Below are 23167 nucleotides of genomic sequence, written 5' to 3' on the forward strand. Positions count from 1 at the left end.
CCAGCCCTTCTCAGGCCGCGCGCGTCCCGGCCTCTGCGGCCGCCCGGCCAGGCGCCCGGTGCCTTTTGTCTGGCGCAGAGCGGGCGTGTGCATCACATTTCGGACACCTCCCTCTCCTCGTCGTCTCTCCTCCCTCCTGCTCACATCTTCTCCGCCGTCCTACCCCCGCCGGACTGCCGGCCTCCTGGACCAAAGCCCGCGGACGTCTCTACTCGAGCGATGCCTCCTCTCCAGAAAGTTACCGCTGCCGCCGCCGCCGCCGCCGCAACCGGGCGGTGAAACAAAGTCTGGCCGGGCCGCCTCCCGGTGCAGGAGCGCACCCGTGCCCAGCGGCTGCACTTCGCTGCCGGGCGTGCCGCCTCCCCGCGGGGAGCCCGAACCGCGCTCTGCCATGGCCGAGGGCGCAGCCAGCAGGGAGGGTTCAGCGCCGCCTGACGCGGCCGGGAGCGAAGACGACCCCCGAGTGGGCCCGGATGCCACCTCCGGGGACTGTGTGGCGGCGGCCCCTGGGGGCCGGTGGAGGGACCGTCGCAGTGGGGTCGCCCTGCCCGGAGCTGCGGGGCCCCCGGCGGACAGTGAGGCCGCCCTCCTGGAGGCTGCTCGGGCGACCCCTCGGCGCAGCAGCATCATCAAGGTAAGCGAGGCCGCGCGGCCCCGGGAGCTTGGCTGTGGGTGGGCGGTGGGTGGGTCGTGGGGCTGGGGCAGGATGTACGGTGTCCGGAGGCATCGCAGGCTTAGCATTGTTTTCTCCAGTGTCCTTCATTACCAAACCTTCCTTCCTTGTCCGGAGGTTCCCAGACTCAGCTCTTGGCTGTGAGAAGCAGAAGTGACTTTTTTTTTTTTTTCCTCACCGCAGAGGAAAAGTTCCATTCTGCGTCTTTGCGTTTTGATGGATGCTTTCCCTCATTTTCTATGAAAGTTTCTCTAAACCATTGATGTAAGGAGGAAGGCAGAACTCAATATAAATGCAGACCTGCGGGAAGGTCGTGCACTGCTCTCCAACGAAAAGTTAGCTTTCCCCGCACAGTTTACCCTCAAGTGGGAAAAAACCCAAAAAACAAAACATACAAATCTTCGAGGCTCAAACTGTCTTGAGATCTCACGAAGCGTGAACCTTCCTCCTAGGCAGGCTGTTTTCAGTGGACCCTGCGGCAAAGTAGGCAAAGTAAAGAGCGAAGGTGGAGCCTAGATTTGTGCAGATAGCGTAACCGGAAAGCAGACACCAAGCATCACCACTGGTCCTCGTAGTTACCACCACATCCAGGAGAACGCTTCCCGACCCTTCAACTGCCAGTCAGGGTTTCTATTTATCCGTTTGGCTAGCCTCATCCCTCCTCTTGTCTCTTTCTGTCTTCCTTCCACTTGGGGCTTGCTTCCTGTTTGAGATTTCATCTTGGGTTCATGACATCGGTATAAGGTCTCCTGGAATTCAGAACCTTTCCACAGGCTTTGGAAGAGGGCCTTTTAGCATAAATGCGTGAGTACATAATCTTGAGTACATGACATTAAAATTGATCTTGGAAGAACATTCAGTATGAAACTGCTTCCATATAAAAATAAGCCAAAGATGAAAATGAAGGATGGACTTGGAACTATCCATACTTAGTATTCAATGTGCTTGTGTTAATACCTTCAAAACCCTTGTTCAGGTTGAAGCTGTGTATACATCACACAATACGTTTCTCTTTTTCAAGCTCTAAATTGGAACTCCTAGTGCCAGTGTGGGTAGACTGTTCCCACAGTCCATCCAGCTAGCTCCAAGTATGGTCTAGGCTTTTCCCCAATACTGACCCATGGAAGTTTAGAGCCAAACAGGGAAATTTCTATATTAAAAGAAGAGTGGGTGGTAGTTGCAAATGACTTGTAGTAGTTTCTATTATTTTGTGACTTTTAGATTATGTGAAGAGGTGTGTTCTCTTCTGGGTATGAATTTGGAGAAAAAGGAAACGATCTCTGCCCCTGCCCCCTTTAACCCATAGATCAGAAAGCATGTTATTCTGAAACTTAAAAAAGCCCACTGTAGACAGTATACATTTTGAAGTCTAGGATGTAGACACTACATGTGTTGTGTGAAAACAATAGCCACAAGATAGTTTAAAATATACCATCATAAAAAGCATTGGGCTTTTTTTGTTGTAAAAGAAATGAAAGTGACAGAGTGTAAGGAGTATACAAATTCTTGCAGCTAAATTGGTAAGTTTAAAATTTTAGTATGTGCTGGTTGATATTCTTGGAAGGGTCCTTGCTGAGTAATGGTGCCTGTTTAGTTTTGAAATTTCTTTTTGTGACAAAAAAGGAAGGAGGCAACGGAATAGCAACTTAATCCTTTCCCTATTTAATAGTAAAATAAGCATTTAATAACTGCCATTTAAAATTAAAGATACCAGAATATTAAGTGAATTCTTATTATCAGTTAGCTTTATTGAAAATTTTTAATATATGCATATGATAAAAACAAATGTTGCAAAGGAGTTTGAAGGGAAAACTCCCAGCCACTCCCCATTCCCACTTACAAAGTCCACCCCAATAGCTGTTAACATGTTCTTGTGTACCCTTCCAGAAATATTCCATATATAAGCATGTGTATCTGTATATATCTGTGGTGAGCTACTGATGCTACTGATTTATGTAATAAAATTTGGCTAGAGTTTTTACAGGGTTTATATATTCAGACTTGCGCCAAACATTTTGATGTCTGGAGAGTTGTCTAAGGTCATTGTGATGCATCTGTTAATCTTCAAGGATAACCTGTAGGTCATTGGTCCTTGGGGTCTATTCCCAGAGGCCTTCATTATCTTCCAGTGGGGAAAGGGACAGGTGATGGGTTCTGTTTCACTCCTCCTCTGAGATCAAGGACATCTCAGAATCTGTCATTCCATGGTTTGTTCACTTTAGCACAATAAAAACGCGAGTTTCTGAAAAAGGTCTAGATCATAAGAAGTAAGTAGTACATGCTTCTCTACTGAGAAAAGATGGCTTTCTTTGTTGTTTTTCCAAGAGTTATTTTTATTTGGCATTGAAACATACACAAAAAGAAAGCTTTAGAACATTTTATATTAATCAAACATTAAATGCTGTTCCAGATAGCCTTAGTACAGTGATAATTGATATTCATGGTCATAACTCTGAGCCACTGAAAGATTGTGAATCATCAAATATCAAATTCTTTTCAGCTCAGTTGAGGGTATTGTTTCTATTCTAATTTGACTGCTAATTCTCTGTAAACTTGAATAGTAGATAAATCAGAATACTGCATTCCTCTAGCATGCCAGAAAACAGACTGTCTTGTATATTAATAGAAGGAATGTTTTCAGTAAATTTGCCCTCCCTAATTTGTGAAAACATGTGTTTAGTTGAGAAAACAATTTCCTTCTGAGCTGATGAAAACAATAGTATTTATCTTTACACATTTTTTGAAAGTCTTTCTACTGTAATTATGTTTCTTCCCTTATATGCCCAGTTCTAAATTTTGAAAAATTTAATGTGCGAGTTAAACTATATTCTCTTTAACCTATCCATTTTCCCCTGTGTTTTTCTATGTAATTTTTTGTACAACATTGACATTTATAAATGTTGTATGTTTTTTGGTAAGTGTATTGTTGTATACCACAATATTATATAAACTCCATCTTAATTGCTTCTTTATGACATTTGGTTTAAAATGACAAGTTTAGTTAATTGCAGGGTTGAGAATATCTAGTAATTAGGTACTATTGTACGTTCAAATATACTTCTACCTAAGAAATTAGACCAATAACTATCTGGTATTGATATAAAATTTATGTATTTAAAATATTTAGCATTCTAGATTGTAGTTTATCACTATTACTCTATAACAGAAATTTTGGGAAAGAAAGCAGGGTAGCTTGCTCCCTATACTATTGGGTTTGCCAAAAAGTTCATTTGGGTTTGTCCATAAGCTGTAACAAAAAATCTGAACTAACTTCTGGCCACCAAATAGATGATGGGAATTGAGGTACATACATGTTTTAAAAATAGCATATTTTTAAAGCAAGACTTTTAAAATAAGTCTCTCAATAGTTGAGAGACTTCCCTGGTGGTCCATTGGTGAAGACTCCACATTTCCAATTCAGGGGGCTTGTGTTGGATCTCTGGTCAGGGAACTAAGATCTCACAGACTGCAAAGCCAAGAAAAAAAAAAAGCAAATGATTTATCTCCCATTATATGCAATGTATTGAAGAGTCCTACTTTTTCCCATTTCCTTTTGCTTCTACTTCAGTGTGAACTCTTGAGAAGAAGTTATCACTTGGATCCCATGGGCATAAGTGTGTGGGTTGAAGACAGAAGTTGGAAATGAGGTGCTGAGATGTTCACTGAAACAGCTAAAGTAGTGACTTCCATGTTGTTCATGTTTCTTATATCATGGCCAGTCTCATTCGGTCATGTTCATTGTGATTGTGGGGCTAATGTAGTGGGTTTCTGAGCTGCAGCCTCAAAGATGCTCCTTGGGTACCTGCTGACCCATATCAAAATTATGGCTCTCCTCAGAGGAGCAAGGGAAATTTTATTCACTTTTATGAAGTACTGCCTAATGTGAGTCAGGTACTAAACTAGGAGCTTTCATACATTATAATCACTTAATCCTCACAGCAAACTCTCTGAAGTCGAGAAGGGAGGCATGGAGAGCTCCTGATACAATGTGGAGTCAGGATTCATACCCATGTCTGAAAACTTGTGGTCTCATGCTAATTCTCAGATGCAAAAAGAGCCACGATCCATGAACACATTTTAGGTTAGAAGTAACGTGAACATCTAAGAAAGTGGCAGATTCTTGGGCTCCAAGGTTTGTGGGTAAACTCTCTTTTCTCTGCTTCACCTCTCCAATTCAGAACAACTCGAAATGGATGACTCTAGAAACCTTCCTTTGTGGCTCAGCTAGTAAAGAGTCTGCCTGCAATACAGGAGACCTAGATTAGATCCCTGCGTTGGGAAGATCCCCTGGAGAAGGGAACGGCTACCCACTCCAGTATTCTGGCCTAGGGAATTCCATGGACAGTCCATGGCATTGCAAAGAGTTGGATACGACTGAGCAACTTTCAGTTGAGTTCAGTCAGAAAGAGATTGCAGTCGCTCTTGTCTTTGGTCATTTTGTTAGGCCTGCACTGTGCTTTGAAAGGCAGAGAAGCTTGGCAGATGTTCTACTTGTTGTCAATATATGAAGGTCACACCTGTTCTTTTATGCCTGACCCACTTCTCCCCTCTCACGCAGCAGTTTGTGAAGGATTGCATTTTCTTTTAGACTCATTATGGGGCATAGTAAAAGTGAAAGTGAAAGTCACTCAGTTGTGTCAGACTCTTTGAGACCCCATGGACTGTACAGTCCATGGAATTCTCCAGGCCAGAATACTGGAGTGAATAGCCATTCCCTTCTGCAGGGGATCTTCCCAACCCAGGGATCAAACCCAGATCTCCCGCATTGCAGGCAGATTCTTTACCAGTTGAGCCACAAGGTAAGCCCAACAATACTGGAGTGGGTAGCCTATCTCTTCTCCAGAGAATCTTCCTGACCCAGGAATTGAACCAGAGTCTCCTGCATTGCATGTGGATTCTTTACCAACTGAGCTATGAGGGAAGCCCATGCTATATGGTGCATAGGAGTATGTATTACTCTAGAGGAATAATGAAATAAGGGATCTTGTGTGGGAGCTCTGAAAATATTTTTTTATAGGGACAATTATGAAGGGAATGAAGTATAATTGAGAAATAACTCAAAAATTTTAGACACACTATAAGTTAAATAGGCTTCTGTAACTTGGCATGGGAATTAATCAGCATTTATAGACTCTTTTGCCTGTAGAAATATGTTAAAAGTTCTAAAAAATCAACTTATGGGTAAATGTTAGATAAACAACCTGATTATACAGCAGAGATCCCAGCCTTACTGGGTGCCATAAGTGTGTCCTGGTGGTTTCCATTGTGGATGCCCCTCCTGAGGTATGATTCATAAGTGGCATTGAACTTCTTGCGTGGATTTGTTTTGTTGTGCCAGTAACTTCAGTTAGAGTATTAATTTTCCTGAAATTTCCATAGAAACATGGTCACATTTCACCTTAGAAGTGGTTGTTTCTCATAGTAGTGCCTTTCTGATGTGATTTCTTACAGCATCTCTCAAGAGAATTCAGAATAAAATTTAGATAAAGAACCTTGTATTGTTTTGATGAGAGACTTTTAGAAGTACCTGTTGATTAGTGTTTCCTATTATTATCAGAATTTATAAGAATTTTTTTCCTTCTTGAATAATGTATTAAGGTTTAAAAAGTAGAAGTTAATTGCATAGCCAGTGAGAGGCTAAACATACATTGCAATTAAGACTGAAGAATTGTTTTCTCAGCTATTCCCCCTTTACAGTAGAGAAAACAGGTAATTAAATTTTGTACAGTAAAATGTCAATTGAACATATATTTCCAAATAAGACCTTAGGCACCACAGGCTATTATGAGATGACATTGGGGACAGCTGATTTTACCTTTGGTACCACAGAACAAACACTCCATTAATGCTTCTAGGTAATGTTGGAGCAACTGGTTGGGCAGTAGGCTGGGGAGTAATTCAAAGAAAGAATTACAGCAGTAATTCCTGCTCCCCCAGTGACTGTTCAGTTTTAATAATGGTGAATGTTAAACATAATTCCATTTTCAGGATCTATATCTAAATTGAGACCTGTATAAAATTGTGCATTAAAAAAATTATCAGCTTAAAATGACTAAGAGGCAGGAGTAAAATTCCTTTTTGAGTTTTCCATTGGGATCTCACCACTAGTAAATGAACCATTGATTACTAGATGAAGAGAATAATTTGATTGCACTTCCAATCTAGGGTAATAATAAATCAGTAAACCTGTTACAATGGAACCTGTCAGTTCTACATAATTTCATATTTTGATGTTTTCTAATAATGTAAAAAAAGATATATTTGTAGCTTTTTCAAATCTTATTTATCTTTGCAGGGCTTCCCAGGTGGCACTAATGGTATAGAACCTGCCTGCCAATACAGGAGACATAAGAGATTAGGGTTTGATCCCTGGGTCGTGAAGATCCCATGGAGGAGGGTATGACAATCCACTCCAGTATTCTTGCCTGGAGAATCCCATGGACAGAGGATAGTCTCTATCCATGGATTACAATATGGATTACAGTCCATAGGGTTGCAAAGAGTCAGACATGACTGAAGCAACTTAGTATGTATGCATGCACGTTTATCTTTGCATCCCAGTTCATCTCGGTATCCTACTTACTATGAAGGTTATGATAGAATTTATTGTAATTAATAAATTATAATATACAATAAAAACAATTAGAACTGAATGGTCAAGTTCTATAATGACAACATTCTGTCTTAAGTCTTGGCCCATGTATCGTGTATTTCAGCTAACATTTGATGGCAACAAAATAATAATGTGACAAAATATTGGAATAGTCCCTTGGATTTAAATTAGAATTTGATTTGTAGTTTAATCTGTAGCATTTTATGTGGATGTGTAAGAGAGATATAATATAGTTTATTTTCCACAGTACCATTATAACTAACCTCACTAATAATTAATCTAGCATTATTTTGGAGAAGGAAATGGCAACCCACTCCAGTGTTCTTGCCTGGAGAATCCCAGGGATGGGGGAGCCTGGTGGGCTGCCGTCTATGGGGTCGCATAGAGTTGGACACGACTGAAGTGACTTAGCAGCATTATTTTGAGACAAGTAGGATTGTATGTGATGAGTAGAAAGTAATCATTATTTATATTATCATTATCACTCCAGAAAGAAGAAAGGCAAGTTAATTTTGAAAACAATACAGTCCATCCAAAATGAAACAATATAACAATGAAACTATTTTAATAAGTGCACTTAGTTCCCAAAGATTTCTTAATTTGTTTGTGAATTTGTGAAAGTGTATGCCTTTTACTGGAGAAGGCAATGGCAACCCACTCCAGTGTTCTTGCCTGGAGAATCCCAGGGATGGGGAAGCCTGGTGGGCTGCCGTCTATGGGGTCACATAGAGTCTGACACGACTGAAGCGACTTAGCAGCAGCAGCAGCATGCCTTTTACTGGCAAGGATATTGTGTTTTTCCTTAACCATACAACTTTGTATTCAAAATACCTTTGAAAGATAATATCTGCTTTCTTAATTCTTTCACACTGACTTGTTCAAAAGTCTTTTAAAATGTGCTAAATCTGTACTAGACTAAGCATGAAAAGTGAAAGTGTTAGTTGCTCGGTTGTGCCCTACTCTTTATAACTCCATGGACTGTAGCCTGCTAGGCTCCTCTGTCCCTGGAATTCTCTAGGCAAGAATACTGGAGTGGGTTGCCATTCCCTTTTCCAGGGGATCTTCCCGACCCAGGGATCAAAGCTGGGTCTCCTGCATTATAACAGATTCTTTACCATCTGAGCCACCAGAGAAGCCCAGACTAAGCACAGGTGGTATATTTAATTAGGCACGCTTGTATCATTGTATGGTACTATGTAATGGTTAGAAATGATGGTGGGATTATATCTCTGAGCACCTTCTCTGTGAGATGTTGAGGAAGATAAATGCACAAGGAGGGCAAAAAGAGACTGAAAACAAACCCCCTTTACTGATAGCTGGGACCAAGATTACAAGGCAGAACTCTAGAAAAACTGGACTTGATCATGTTATAGGTACTTCCTTTAAGGCTCAAGTGATTTCAAACCAAAGCAGGCCAAATAGCCTGTGTCCTTAAAATCCACATCTCCCATCTCAGATCTGACACGTGAGAATGAGGGTGGGCTGCCCAGAAGAGCACCCCATTGGGCGAGAGAATAAATAGTCAGCAGGAGCAGAATGTGTTTCCCCTCTATGCTTCTCTAGGCTTAGGCTGGGTTGGGGTCTGAGCTCAGGAAAAGGGCAACTATGTGAGAAGAGACGGTGTAAACTGCCTTGCTCTGCTCCCTTCAGGTTAGCCTGTTGTTGGGTGAGGTGATAGAGAGGAGACCACGCTGTGTGCACTCTGACCTTTATCTTTGAAAACTTTACCTCCATAAAACAGAGTCTATCAGTGCCCTTGAACTTGCAGTCTTGTAATCATTTACTAGTTTTTGGAGGAGATATTAGGGACAGAAGTGGCGGAGTCGGGTGGGGTGGGGAATGAAGGTTGGCAGTCTGTGCTCCCCCTGGAGACTGACATACAAGATTCAAAGACACCTTCAGCATTTGGTGAACTCCCTTTTTGAAATACTTTGGAATTATTGATCCCATGCTATAATTAAATAGTATATATTTAAATATGTTATTAATAATTAAATGCTTTATTTTTATGTTTAATAGATGAAACACCCAGTACATCTTGCAGAGATTTTCCTATTGAGAAATTTTCTTATAATGACAGCAAATGCTTATTTAAGTTATGAGTCTGGCATTGTTCAATCAATGTATATTCATTCATTAAATCCTCACAATAACCTTATGTACTTAGTGTTTTTACTTGTTATTTCCCTTTTCACAGTTGGAGAGATACTAAATGACTTGCCCAGGGTTACTTAGCTAGTAAATGGCAGAGCGAAGAAATGGACTCAAGTGGTTTAGCTCCATAGGTTGCTTTTAATCTTTATACTATACATCCTGCTAAATAATATTGATTTAAACCTTAGCTAGTATTCATGAAATAGGAGACATTATATAGCTACCTTAAAAACTAAGTTTAGGTGACAAGTCAAAAAGAAGCAATTCTGAAAACAACTTTGGGAAACTCTAAGGACTCTTGGCTTATGATTTTTTTTAGCTTCTTAACCTTTCATGTAAAATGCCCATGACTTTACAGTAATATTGTACTCTATTCCACTTTCCCTTGAGAGAATGGAATTTCTCTTAGTATATTTTTACTCTTTTTCAGAATAAACATGTTTACCATGAAGCAACAATTTATGATCCAACTTTGCTATAAATTATACAGGCTAAGGATGGACTGTTACTTAATTAATGCAAACTGATATGATTTATTTTATAGTTTGATAGTTTTGTCTTCCAGCATCAATAAATCAAAAAGATGTGCCTGAGTTTTTAATCCAGGGAAGTTGCAATTTTGATAAGTGATAGTGGATATGATGCTGTATGATTCAGATTTCTCCCCAATTACATTTGAGGTAGGTGAGTTCATCACACATATGAGGAATATTTGAGGAATTCCATTAAACTGAAAGTCTGTTTAATCATTTAATTCCTTTTTTGGGGGTGGAAATTTCAAAGTCAATATGTGGGAAATTTAAATATGTGAGTATGTTGTGAAATGACTGTGCTTGTGGCCACTTTATTGTGTTGATGGTAATGAGTCCATTCTGCTATGCAAAGATACAGTACTATGGCCAAATGGTACCCAGAGGTTTATCCCCATCACTTGGAGACTGGCCAGGGTTATAGGCACAGGCTGCTCTCTTGTTGAAACACTCCTCATATGTCAGCTTTAATTATCTATCTGTGGTTATGTTAAATTATTGAAAGGGCATAGGACTTTGGCTTTTTCTTTCTCTTCTCTCTCTCTCTCTTTCCCTCTCTCCCTGTCTTTTCTCTGTTGCAGCATTTGCACAATAAGACATTTGGTCACATTCTCTTAAAGTGTTTTTTTTTTTTTTTTTTTAAACAACGAGGCTTTCCCCAGACATCTGAAACTTACAAGAGTTATTTTTCCTAATACTCTCTTATGTTTAGTTAGTGTGGAATCAACCTCGTTTTGTGATAAATGCAGTGGTGTGTGTGTACACACTTATGCTAGACACATTGGAAGTCAGAAACCTCAACGGCAGGTGACCTTTTGATCCCCAGCTTTCTGTTCTATGGCTGAGGTGATGGTATTTATCCAATGACACATTTATTATGAAAGTAATTGCATGGGCTATGAGCAGTTAAGTTACACCAGAAGTTGAGATTTCTATGGTTTGGGGAGAGGAGAAAGAGGATCAATGTGTGCTAAAGAGAAAGGAATCAGAGAGGACCATGTTTATAAATGGGCACAGTAATGTTTCAGTAAATAGTTCTTTACCTGGATCATTCTGCCAGAAGTTGTACATTTGGAAATACAAAGTTTGGGGATTTTGTTGGCATTTTGGTTCTGGAGAGTCTTTTAACTAACACCTCACTTCATAACAGCTAATGGTGAATACTCAGCACAGGGCCCTTGAACCTAGAGATTCCTGGGAAGGATCTAGAAAGAACTGGTCTCGATTGTTGGGAATGCTTGGCATTAAAGACAAGTTATGTCTGTTTTGTTTTTTTTTTTTCCTAGCCCTAGCCCTAGGAAGAATTCGTCAGAGTTCCTCCATCAGCATGACAGGGTCACCAATACAGAGAAATGGCTTCTGGGAAACAAGACATCGTAGAAATCGGTATAACAGAATGGAAATAGTTGTGAGTGCTGGTATTAGCTGTCACAGCTTAAAACAAAAGACTCTATGATTCACAGACGCAGGGGGACTGTGAACTGTTGTGTTCAGACTCCTAATGGTCTTGTGGAGAGGCAGCCTTCACTGCTGCTCTTGCCCACCCCACTTTCCCAGGCTGAACAAGGGGAGGACTTCCAGGGAGGAGGTGACCTTGGAAGGGAGCCTGTTCCTTCTACTTTCCTAATTTTGGGTGGAAGAGCTCATGACCCTTTTGAAGCTAAGAGAGAAAGGACTCAAGAGAATCATTAGTAAAGATTGGGCAGGTAATGGTGGTAGCATCCAACAATTCCCCTCTCCACCAAGTCTCCCTGTAAGCTGGGACTGATGCTCATCTCTTCTCTGGAATGTGCTGAATTGCCAGACCAGCAGAGCTCTTATGCTGTCCGAGTTCCTGAGTGTGGACAAAGGTGACACTGTCAAAGATGGCCAGGATGTTGCTAGTGCCCCACCCAAAGAAGGCATTTGAACAGAGGGACTCTAGTAACAAAAGACTGGGGCAGGGGCTGGGTAAGTGGTGGGAGAAAGAGGTCATGTCCAAGCCAGATCTCTAAAACCAGTATGATGAATGTATAGGAAGAAGAGCACTGTAGAGAACCAACATCTCCACACAGAGTCAGCATTTGGATGCCTGCCTTACAGAGAGAATCAATAGTTCAGTGTTAACCCGAGGAGCAGAGAAACCCAACCCAGTGGGGCCTGCAGCATCCCTATGATGCCATCTTTAGAGAGACCATGGCCTGTCCTATCCATCCTCCAGCCCAACCCTAGAAGGGAAGTACAGGGAGGAAGAGAAAGAGAGAAGTGGGTAGACTAGACCTACCCCCTGCTGCAGCAACTACCACCACTGTTTTCGCTTGCTTTGGGGGTATGGAATGGAAAGAAGACCTTGAATTGAACTTGAGATTGAAGTTTTAAATGAATAGGAATGAGTTTTTTAAGGACTTGAAAAAGTGAAAGTCTCTCAGTGATGTCCAACTCTTTGTGACCCCATGGACTATTCAGTCAATGGAATTCTCCAGGCCAGAATACTGGAGTAGTTAGCCTTTCCCTTTCCCAGGGGATCTTCCCAACCCAGGGATTGAACCCAGGTCTCCCTCATTGCAGGCAGATTCTTTACCAGTTGAGCCACAAGGGAAGCCCAAGAATACTGGAGTGGGTAGCCTATTCCTTCTCCAGGGGATCTTCCTCACCCAGGAATCCAACCGGGGTCTCCTGCATTGTAGGTGGATTCTTTACCAACTGAGGTATATTGTGAAATCTGAGTGAGGTCAGTTATTAGTAATAACTGGAGTACCCAGGGGCAAGGGGATATGAGATGGCATAGTTGGGAGGGAGCTGTTGTGGGAAAAATAAAGCTCACTGGACCTCCTTGGCTGTCCAGTGCTTAAGATTCTGTGCTTCCAATGCAGGGGGCATGGATTCGATCTCTGGTCTGGGAACTAAGATCCTACATGTTACATGGTGCAGCAAAAACCAAACCAAACCAAACAAACTCATTTGTTTGTACTGCGGAAACTTAAGACTGCTTAATTATCCAATTACATTATTATAGAATTGGAGAGCTTGAGATCATTCTCTAATTCTACCCCTTCATTTATTAAGCATGGCTGTCCACGATCTCTCTCATTCTTCCAGGAAGCCATTAGAGGTATTGTTTATGTCACCATGGATGGGTTATGGAGGGTTATGGAGGGTTCTTTTACAATTTCATGGTGTAGAAGCCCCAAAATTGTCAAGATCTTACATTATTTTTTTAATTCTTATAGCAGTTGGAAAAACATGGCTGTGGTTATCATTTCAACCTTACAGATAAGGAAGCCAAAGCTCTGAGAGGTAGAGAAACATGTTCCAGGTCTCCCAGATATTAAGTATGTCTGTGTTTGGTAGGGTAGAGGTGGGGGAAGGCAGAATTTTTTCCTCCCTATTTTCTTTATTCCTCAAATTTGCAACCACCAGTAACCCAGGTTTCCAAAAAACAATGATTTAAGAATATGTTAATCTGGTTGCATGTGGCCAGAGTTAAAGCAAAGTTAAGGTGGTTCAACCTTTCACTGTTCTGTGATTAAAGCAACCATCATCAACTGAGCTAGGGACACATATTTAAGTTGAAAGTCAGAAGGATCTAACACACAATGATAGATTTGAGGGGACTGCTTTGGCATACTTTGGAGGTTTGGGTTTCTTACTCTTCAAAAGCTACATTTTAGAAACCCTAAATATTAGTTTTCTATTGTTGCTTTAGAAAATTATCACAGTGTCTTTAAACAGTATATATTTGTTATCTTATAGTTCTAGAAGTCTGCAGCCTGAAATGTGTCTCACTGTGCTAAAATTAAGGTATTGGCAGGGCTGTGTTCCTTTTGGGGCATCTCTGGTGGCTCAGTGGTTAAGAATCTGCCTGCAGTGCAGGAGACCTGGGTTCCATTCCTGGTTTGGAGAGACCCCTGGAGAAGGGAATGGCAATCAACTCCAGTGTTCTTGCCTGGAGAATTCCATGGACAGAGGAGTCTGGTGGACTAGGGGAAAATCCATTTTCTTGTCCCTTTCAGCTTCTAGAGTCTGCTACATTCTTTGGATCCTGGCCCCTTCCATTTTCAAAGACAGCAACAGCCAGTGAAGTCTTTCTCACATCATACTACCTTACCCTGCCCCATGCTAACTCTTCTCTCTCTTCCATCTTTAAGTATCTTTGTGATTACATTGGGCTCACCTGCATAATCCAAGATGATCTTCCTATTTTAAAGTCAGTTGATTAGTAACCTTAATTCCATTTGTAATCTTCTTTGTCATGGAACCTAATATGGAACCAAATGGAACCTAATGTGGAACCTGTCATGGAACCAAACCATGAAACCAAATTCTAAGGAATAGGACATAAAAATCTTTGGGGACCATTATTCTATCATATCCTGGTTTCAGAACTAGGTCATTGTTGTTGTGATGATTTTTTCCCATTTTAAATGAACTTTATTAAGATTCTTTAAATATAAATATAGTTTGTTACAATATGAACAGTCTACTGGATTAAGATTTAGGATTTTAATAGTAGTTTTACTAAAATAGTTTATGGATCTTAGGAACATTTAATTTCTAACTAAATCTGCATTTTTACTTTAATATGATATACTTTTTATACTTTAAAATATAGAGCTTTAGTAGACTATTAACTAAAAGAATCCTTACAGTTTACCTCATAACAGTTGAATCTACCTCTTAACAGGTCTGAAAATGGACTTAGAGGGATTATTGATTTCCTCAAATCATAAAGCAAATTGATGGAGAATCAACGTCTTCCAACTTCTTATGACCTGAACTTCATAAGATTTAAAAAGAAGGGGATCCAGATATCTGGATTTTATTCTTAATATATTCTTCACAAGAACTGAAGAATGACTTTCAGGTTCTCACAACATCCTTGTGCCCTTGACTTGACTCTGAGTAGAATGTACTTCTGAAAACTCTCTGGGAAAATTGATTCAGCTGATCCGTCTTTGGGGCAGATGTCCTCTATTATCTTCACTGTTAAAAGTTTAAAACTTTATATAAATTATAATGAGGAAGAAGAGGTGATGTTCCAGACTGAGGAAGATTTTTTTTGTGTGGTTAAAAATGTAGGGTTTTTTTTTTTTCTTTAAGAAGTTTTTTGATGAGTCTTCATGGCTAGTGTGTAAAATCAGTTATTTAATTTACCTCCTTTTAACTTAACTGAATAAATTTCAATAGAGGAATTATATTGTAGAAGCTACTCATAATAGCCATACACAAAACACACCCTTACCTGGGTCAGAGAAAGGGAGTTTCCAGCCTGTATGGCAATGCAAACTGTTAAAATAAGAATAAACCCAGTTTTCTCAGTGGTGCATATATTAAAGAGTAATTTCCAGGCAAGCTCACATCATAGAGAACCAATTGCTATCTGGTTTCATGGACAGTAATACCAGCTTATGGAATGTTTTCCATTGTATAAAGCCTATTAAAAGCCATAAGAGAAAAATAGCATTCACCACTGACATTAGGATTAACTGAGAATGGGGTGGTATTAAATAAAATGTAAAAAGTTGGAATCATAATTTAAAAAATCCTGGATCTAGATATTGGATATTTATTTGAACAAAATAAAAACTTTGCACCGGATATTTTTGTTGTTCTGAACTCCTTCAAGAAAAGTCTGGAGAAAACCAAACAGTGATTTAAGTCCTTTAACAACCATGTGTAATATGTCATTATCTTTTAAAAATCTGCTTTCTTATGAGGAATGAAACATTGTTCTGAGGCTTCTTATGGACATAAAAGCTCAGCTTTGTGTTTATCTGATTATGTCTTAAATCCTTCTGAACTCTTATTCATGGTTTCAGTTTTGATTTTTAGATTTTAGAGTTGAAAATGACTTGAGCATTTTAAAGGACAAGTTGATGACTAAGGCAGATTATTTGTCTTATTCCTATAAGGATCTTGGTGCTGTGACCCTCAAGGGACTATCTTTGTAGTTTTCTTCAAATACTCTTCTTTTGTCATTTGGATGTTTTCTTTCATTCTGTTTCGTCTTCTAGAAAGTGTTGTTGGTAGTACAAACAAAAGCATTGTTTGCTTTAATGGCTGGCTTGATCTACATCAGAATTTTAAATTTCACTATTAAAAGTCTTTATTGAAAGAGGAATTTAAGTGAGAATATTTATACATGAATCTTTGAGCCTTGGTAATGAGGGAGTTCACGCTCCATATTTATAAATACTTGTATTTATTGGGAAGCTAAGTTGCTCTAGCAAACATATGTTGACTGGAACAATATTAGAAGCTGTGTGGTCATGTATGGATGTGAGAGTTGGACTGTGAAGAAGGCTGAGCACCGAAGAATTGATGCTTTTGAACTGTGGTGTTGGAGAAGACTCTTGAGAGTCCCTTGGACTGCAAGGAGATCCAACCAGTCCATTCTAAAAGAGATCAGCCCTGGGATTTCTTTGGAAGGAATGATGCTAAAGCTGAAACTCCAGTACTTTGGCCACCTCATGCGAAGAGTTGACTCAATGGAAAAGACCCTGATGCTGGGAGGGATTGGGGGGCAGGAGGAGAAGGGGAGGACAGAGGATGAGATGGCTGGATGGCATCACTGACTCGATGGACGTGAGTCTGAGTGAACTCCAGGAGTTGGTGACGGACAGGGAGGCCTGGCGTGCTGCGATTCATGGGGTCGCAAAGAGTTGGACACGACTGAGTGACTGATCTGATCTGATCTCTTATAAGTAACGTTCTGTAACTAGGCTGGTTCTTCTCAATCAAGTAAGTAATTCTGATCCATAAAGAAGTTCAGGGATCCAGTTTCCTTTTGTCTCCCTTTTGGTCATTATCTAGGATGGTTTTCTCCCTTTGATTAAACTTGCCCCCCATCACATCCCCCTTCTGTACCATACCAAGAGGGAAAAAGAAAGGAGGGAAACAACTTTATTTTAAGGAAGTTATCAGCACGTATCACTTCTACTTTTATTCCATTGGTGTATTGGTGATATGGCTACAACCAGCTGGGAAATGTAGTCTCTACCTAGGTAGTTATGTGCTCAGCTTAAAGTTTAGGAAATTCTTATTAGTAAAATGAAGAAAAAGAGACTGTTAGTTTTGTTAAAATAATTAGTCATGAAATATATTCTTAATTGAAGAAGGAATCAAAGTGTTTTGTAATATGAGGGAATTAAACATTACTCTGATCTATTTTGGAGTTCCTATTGTTTGATCTGGTTAGGGCAACTGATAAGAACATGGCTCATGTACTACTAGGTCTTATTCCAATACCTGTAATGAACCAGTTAACTTCACAATTATTTTTCATACACATGAACTGCACTTTGCATCCTGACTCAAAATTCATACCACATGTGAAAGACAGAGAAACCTCAAACAAGAACAATCAAGGATGTCCTGCGTAACAACTGTGTTGGTGGGAAAGAATCTGATGGTCTGTCTCAGGTGAGCCTTTGCTGGGTATCAGGTGCCGTAAAAGCACCAGAATAAGAACCCCTGTGGATGAGGGGATACTGGCCTCCACTCAGCAAGGGGCTCCTTCTCTTACAAGGGAGCCAATTCCATTTTCAGGTTGCTTCTGTTGTTTGAAAAACTTATGTTGAGCCCAAATCAAATTCTTCCATGATGCATTTCTTAGTCCAATTTCTGTCTCAGGAACTGGAAAGAGTAAGTTTAAGTTCTCATGTGACAACTCTTGACATACTTGAAGGGAGTTATATGGAAGTCTCCTCCCACACTTCACTGCGGTAATGACCCCTGATATTTGAGTGCTCACCAGTTTCCAGACACAGTCCTAAGCACTTGATATGTTTTAACTCATGAAATTCTCACTAGGTTTATGAAATTGGTGACGTCTACCCTATTTTCATAGATGAGGAGATTGAGGGACAGATGGGTTAAATCATGTGCCATATTCACACAGTAAATAAGTGGCATGTTCTGATTTGGCAGTGTTTAATTTAAAATGCCCTTTGACTACAACATTGGTTACTATACTAGGGGCACTCTGGTCCACTATAGTGGAGTGTTTTAGCTCCATTTTTCTGGAGATTATATTTCTATGACTATAGTCATCACAGGAATTTTCCTTCTGGAGGTTAAAAAAAAATAACTCAACATGTTTCATTGACAGCAGTTTAGCAAATTGTCCTTGTATTCCACACACTATGCTTCTGAATTTGGGAGGATCTGATGGGTTGATTGAAGGCAGGCTTGCTGTGGCAGCTGCATTAAATTTTAAATGATATATAAAGTCATTGTACTTTTCTTAAATAGGGTGATTTTAGTTGATTTAGTCAGTAGTTATTAAAAGAAACCTTCCTCTCTCTACCAGAAAAGTTCTGTAAACCAACCAGCAGAGTTTGTAATTGTTACCATTTTTGCTCCTTCTTGTCAAGACAGTTGTACAGTTTTTTGCTAGAGGGTCAAGTGTGTGCAAAGATGGATTTCAACTTCCTCAAATTCTAGAATAAAAGAATGAGCTATTCATGAATTTAATGTAGCTCCACTTAGTTTACCAAATGATTTTTACATACTTACTCTGTTATGGCATAGTGCTATGTGCTCGGCCTCTGCTCTAAAAATCTCATATTAATGAACTTTTTTCTTGCTTCAAGTTGATTGCATTTTAGGAAAAGCTTCCATAGCCCCCACCTTGGCACTTAGCCTGTAGGGACACCTAAAACTTGGTAAAGGCATCTGTTAGAAATAGCTTTCTCATTAATTTAGCTAAATCTTTCACATTTCATTTTCACCTTACAATTCAATGAAATCTTTGCTTTTATTAAACAAAGATCTCTTACAGCTAATTCTGACTTTTTTTTTTTCTCCTGGAATTAGGCTCATTTTGGGAAATTCTGTGAATATAAACAAAATGTGAATAAAAACTTGACTAAAAATATTTTAAAAATCATGTCTGGCTCAGACTCAGGTTTTCTGTATGTTTAAGTTTCTGTTTTCCTTGTTAGATTGTAAATTCCTTAAAAGCAAGAACTCATTCAAACTGTTCAGTTTGTGGTCTCTAAAAGAGAGGGTGTAATGCTCTGTAAAAATGCAGGCCTTAAATAAATAATGACCACTCTTATAATAAATCCTTAAAATTTAGAAAAGAAGTTAACCATGAAATTGGCAGCTATTAATTTGTTGTAATAGTATGGTTAAGGGGCAGTGCTATCTATTTCTTTCTGCAGGCTTACAGTCAAGGCTGCTGACACTCTGAGGAGCTTCCTCCTGGTCTTCTTTCTTAGGTGTTGTCACCTACCAGGTTCTTATGAGTGAGATGCAGGTCAGTGGGTGGAAGAGGATATAAAGGATATAACATTTTCCACTTCTCTTAATACTCCTTAGATTTAAATACTCCTTAGATTTAAATCTGTTATTATAATTTTTGGTATCATGTTGTTATGTTTGTTTTTTAAATTGAGATATAATTGACACATAACACTATTCTTGTTTCAGGCTTCCTAGATGGCGCTATTGGTAAAAAATCTGCTTGCCAATGCAGGAGATGCAGGAGATGCAGGAGACGCGGGTTCTATCCCTGGATCTCCAGGGAAGATGCCCTGGAGAAGGAATGGCAACCCACTCCAGTATTCTTGCCTGGAAAATTCCACCAACAGAAGACCTTGGTGGGCTATAGCCCATGGGGCCACAAAGAATAGGATACGACTGAAGAGATTGAGTACACGCTCATTCTTGTTTCAGGTGTATGACATAATTCAATATGTGTGTATACTGTGAAATAATCACCACAAGAAGTTTAGTTAACATCACCATATATAGTTGCATTGTAAGAACTTCAAAGATTTATTCTCTTCAGTTCAGTTCAGTTCAGTCGCTCAGTCGTGTCCGACTCTTTGCAACCCCATGAATCAAAGCACGCCAGGCCTCCCTGTCCATCACCAACTCCAGGAGTTCACTCAAACTCACGTCCATTGAGTCGGTGATGCCATCCAGCCATCTCATCCTCTGTCGTCCCCTTCTCCTCCTGCCCCTAATCCCTCCCAGCATCAGGGTCTTTTCCAGTGAGTCAACTCTTTGTATGAGGTGTCCAAAGTACTGGAGTTTATTCTCTTAGCAACTTTCAAATATACAGTGTTATTAACTATAGTTACCGTTACATCCCCTGGCTTATTTATTTTATAACTTAAAGTTTGTGCCTTTGACTACCTTCATCCATTCCCCTCATTTCACATCTTCATCCTACCCCCACCCCCATCTCTGGCAACCACCAGTCAAACCTGTTCTCTGCATCTGTGAGTTCAGGTTTTTTGTTTGTTTGTTTTATTCCACATATACGTGTGCATACTCAGTTGCTCAGTTGTGTTGGAGACTTTGCAACCCTATGGACTGTAGTCCACCAGGCTCCTCTGTCCACTGGATTCTCCAGGCGAGAATACTGGTTGCCATGCCCTCCTCCGAGGGATCTTCCTGGAGGAAGATTGAATCCAGGGTCTGCCTCATGGCAGGTGGATTCTTTACTGTCTGAGCCACTAGGGAAGCCCAAGAATATTGGAGTGGGTAGCCTATTCCTTCTCCAGGGGACTTTCTCAACCCAGGGATCAAAGCATGGTGTCCTTTGTCTTCTGCATTGGCAGGTGGATTCTTTACCACTGAACCACCTGGGAAGCCCACATATAAATGAAATCATATGGTATTTGTCTTTCTCTAACTTATTTCACTTAGCATAATACCCTCTAGATCCATTCATGTTGTCATAAATGGCAGGAATGCCTTTTTTATGGCCAGATAGTATTCTGTGGTGTATATACCACAAATTCTCTATCTGTTCCATCGATGGGCACTTAGGTTGTTTCTGTATCTTAGCTACTGTAAATAATGCTGCAATGAACATGGGAGTATAGATATCTTTTTGAGATATTTTTGTTTCCTTCAGATAAAAATACCCAGATGTGGAATTGTTGGATCTGCAGCTTCCTTTATTAAGCACTCTGAAAGAATTGGAAGTTTGCCTGGAATTCTTGTGTAGACCAATCATGGATTTAATCTGAATTAAAGATAATGTATTGCTGCTGAATGACATTGGGTCCAATCCAAGCTGCCACCCCCAGTAAACTTAATTGAATAGTCCTGTGTTGTTGGATGATGCTGTAAACCTTTTCTGTAGAACATAAAGGGAGTATTCTGCTATGTGTTATATTCTGCAAGGTTATATCAGCTATAACCTTGATTTCAACAAGAAGGAACTAAATTAGAAAATATGCTGGGAAATACATCATCCTTTGTTTATTCTTTGTTAGTCTCATCTCACCAACTCTGAGAGACACCACATATTAGACTTTACTTGTGTTCCTACTAACACTTAGTAGGAACACATAACTTGATTTATTTCTCTCCCAAGATTGAGTCAAGATGACTTTTTTTCTTACATAGTCTCGGAAGAAGCCTTTATCTGAGTTAATGCAGTCTGCCGTTGCTAGGTTTACTTTCCTTAGTAGGAACTTAAATCTTGGGGTGACAGCTTGGGCAGAGAAGGAAATGCAAACTTGAGAATTTGATCTGGGATCCTGGCATCTCATCTTTGCTGCTTACTAACTGTGTGATCATGAGCAAGTTTTAAAACTTTTCTAAGCCTCAGCTTCTTTGTTGATAAAATGGGATTTAATGGCTGTTTTGCAAATTTGCTGTAAGGACTGGTGGTGAGGAATGTAATAACTATATCTATGGATATATTTGAGATATATTTCAAGCTATACCTGAAAAAGAGAGGATTTGGCAATCCATTTAACTAGCAGCTCCTCTATTAAAAATTCTGCCTGTTTTTCAGTGGTGGAAAGTCTATAACTACAAAAAATTTAAATACATGGTTTATATGCATTCCTGGTAGCTGTGGTCAGTATTTCCTTCTGAGTGGTTTTTCACCCAGCCTTCCAAGAGCAGTGTACTAGTGTTATAAGAAGCAGTCTTACTGGCTGCCACCATCTCTTCAGCAAACTGTGTATGACATTCATTCAGTCACATTATCTCCTTCTGTTATCTGAGGATACCTTGCCCACAGTTGCTTAGGTCAGTGTGTGTGGATGTGGACCATGTCTGGCATCTGAGCTCTGTCATCTATGTACAGCCTTATTCTGTGAGCTACAACTAAAATAAAAAGTGTTAAATCTTTAGGTAATTATATATAAAGAAATTTCTTAGTTATTATAGATTTTGACTTTTTCATTCAAATGAAAACTTGAGTTGATACATAATAATACCACATATGCCAGAGCCGGGAAGGAGGTGGACATGGTATCTCATTATTCAATGTTTTTATATTATTAAATCTTTAGATATATGTTGAATGTCTCTGTTGGAGCCAAGGCCATTGAAATTTGACTCTGCTAATAGCCTTTTTGGCAATACTGATCAAATTTTTTTCATGCCATGATACACTTGGCAAACTTATTTTTAATGATTGATTCATTCATCTGCTCATTGATGCTTCTGTTATTTGTGACAAGATTATATTTTGTAATACAGAAATTCAGAAGTGACACAGACATACTTTATACCCAATGTACTAAAATTATTCCTATTTGGAACAACAGACTAGTTCCAAATAGGAAAAGGAGTACGTCAAGGCTGTATATTGTCACCCTGCTTATTTAACTTATATGCAGAGTACATCATGAGAAATGCTGGGCTGGAAGAAGCACAAGTTGGAATCAAGATTGCTGAGAGAAATATCAATAACCTCAGATATGCAGATGACACCACCCTTATGGCAGAAAGTGAAGAGGAACTAAAAAGCCTCTTGATGACAGTGAAAGAAGAGAGTAGAAAAGTTGGCTTAAAGCTCAACATTCAGAAAACTATGATTATGGCATCTGTTCCCATCACTTCATGGCAAATAGATGGGGAAGCAGTGGAAACAGTGTCAGACTTTATTTTTTTGGGCTCCAAAATCACTGCAGGTGGTGACTGCAGCCATGAAATTAAAAGATGCTTACTCCTTGGAAGGAAAGTTATGACCAACCTAGATAGCATATTCGAAAGCAGAGACATTACTTTGCCAACAAAGGTCCGTCTAGTCAAGGCTATGGTTTTTCCAGTGGTCATGTATGGATGTGAGAGTTGGACTGTGAAGAAGGCTGAGCGCTGAAGAATTGATGCTTTTGAACTGTGGTGTTGGAGAAGACTCTTGAGAGTCCCTTGGACAGCAAGGAGATCCAACCAGTCCATTCTGAAGGAGATCAGCCCTGGGATTTCTTTGGAAGGAATGATGCTAAAGCTGAAACT

At 39.8% G+C, this 23167-nt stretch overlaps 1 protein-coding gene across 2 annotated transcripts in view; it reads left to right on the plus strand.

Annotated features, from left to right (window-relative positions):
- Positions 1 to 379: 379 nt before the first annotated feature.
- PLCL1 (phospholipase C like 1 (inactive)) overlaps positions 380 to 23167 on the plus strand; it is a 364743-nt gene continuing 341955 nt past the window's right edge. For both annotated transcript variants that reach the window (XM_055573032.1, XM_055573031.1), the window contains exon 1: positions 380 to 634. In XM_055573032.1, the coding sequence (XP_055429007.1) occupies positions 474 to 634 (161 nt within the window). In that variant the 5' untranslated portion in view covers positions 380 to 473. The remainder of the gene's footprint in view (positions 635 to 23167) is intronic.

Source organism: Bubalus kerabau, chromosome 3, assembly GCF_029407905.1.
Source record: "Bubalus kerabau isolate K-KA32 ecotype Philippines breed swamp buffalo chromosome 3, PCC_UOA_SB_1v2, whole genome shotgun sequence".
In the NCBI taxonomy this organism is placed as follows: Eukaryota; Metazoa; Chordata; class Mammalia; order Artiodactyla; family Bovidae; genus Bubalus; species Bubalus kerabau.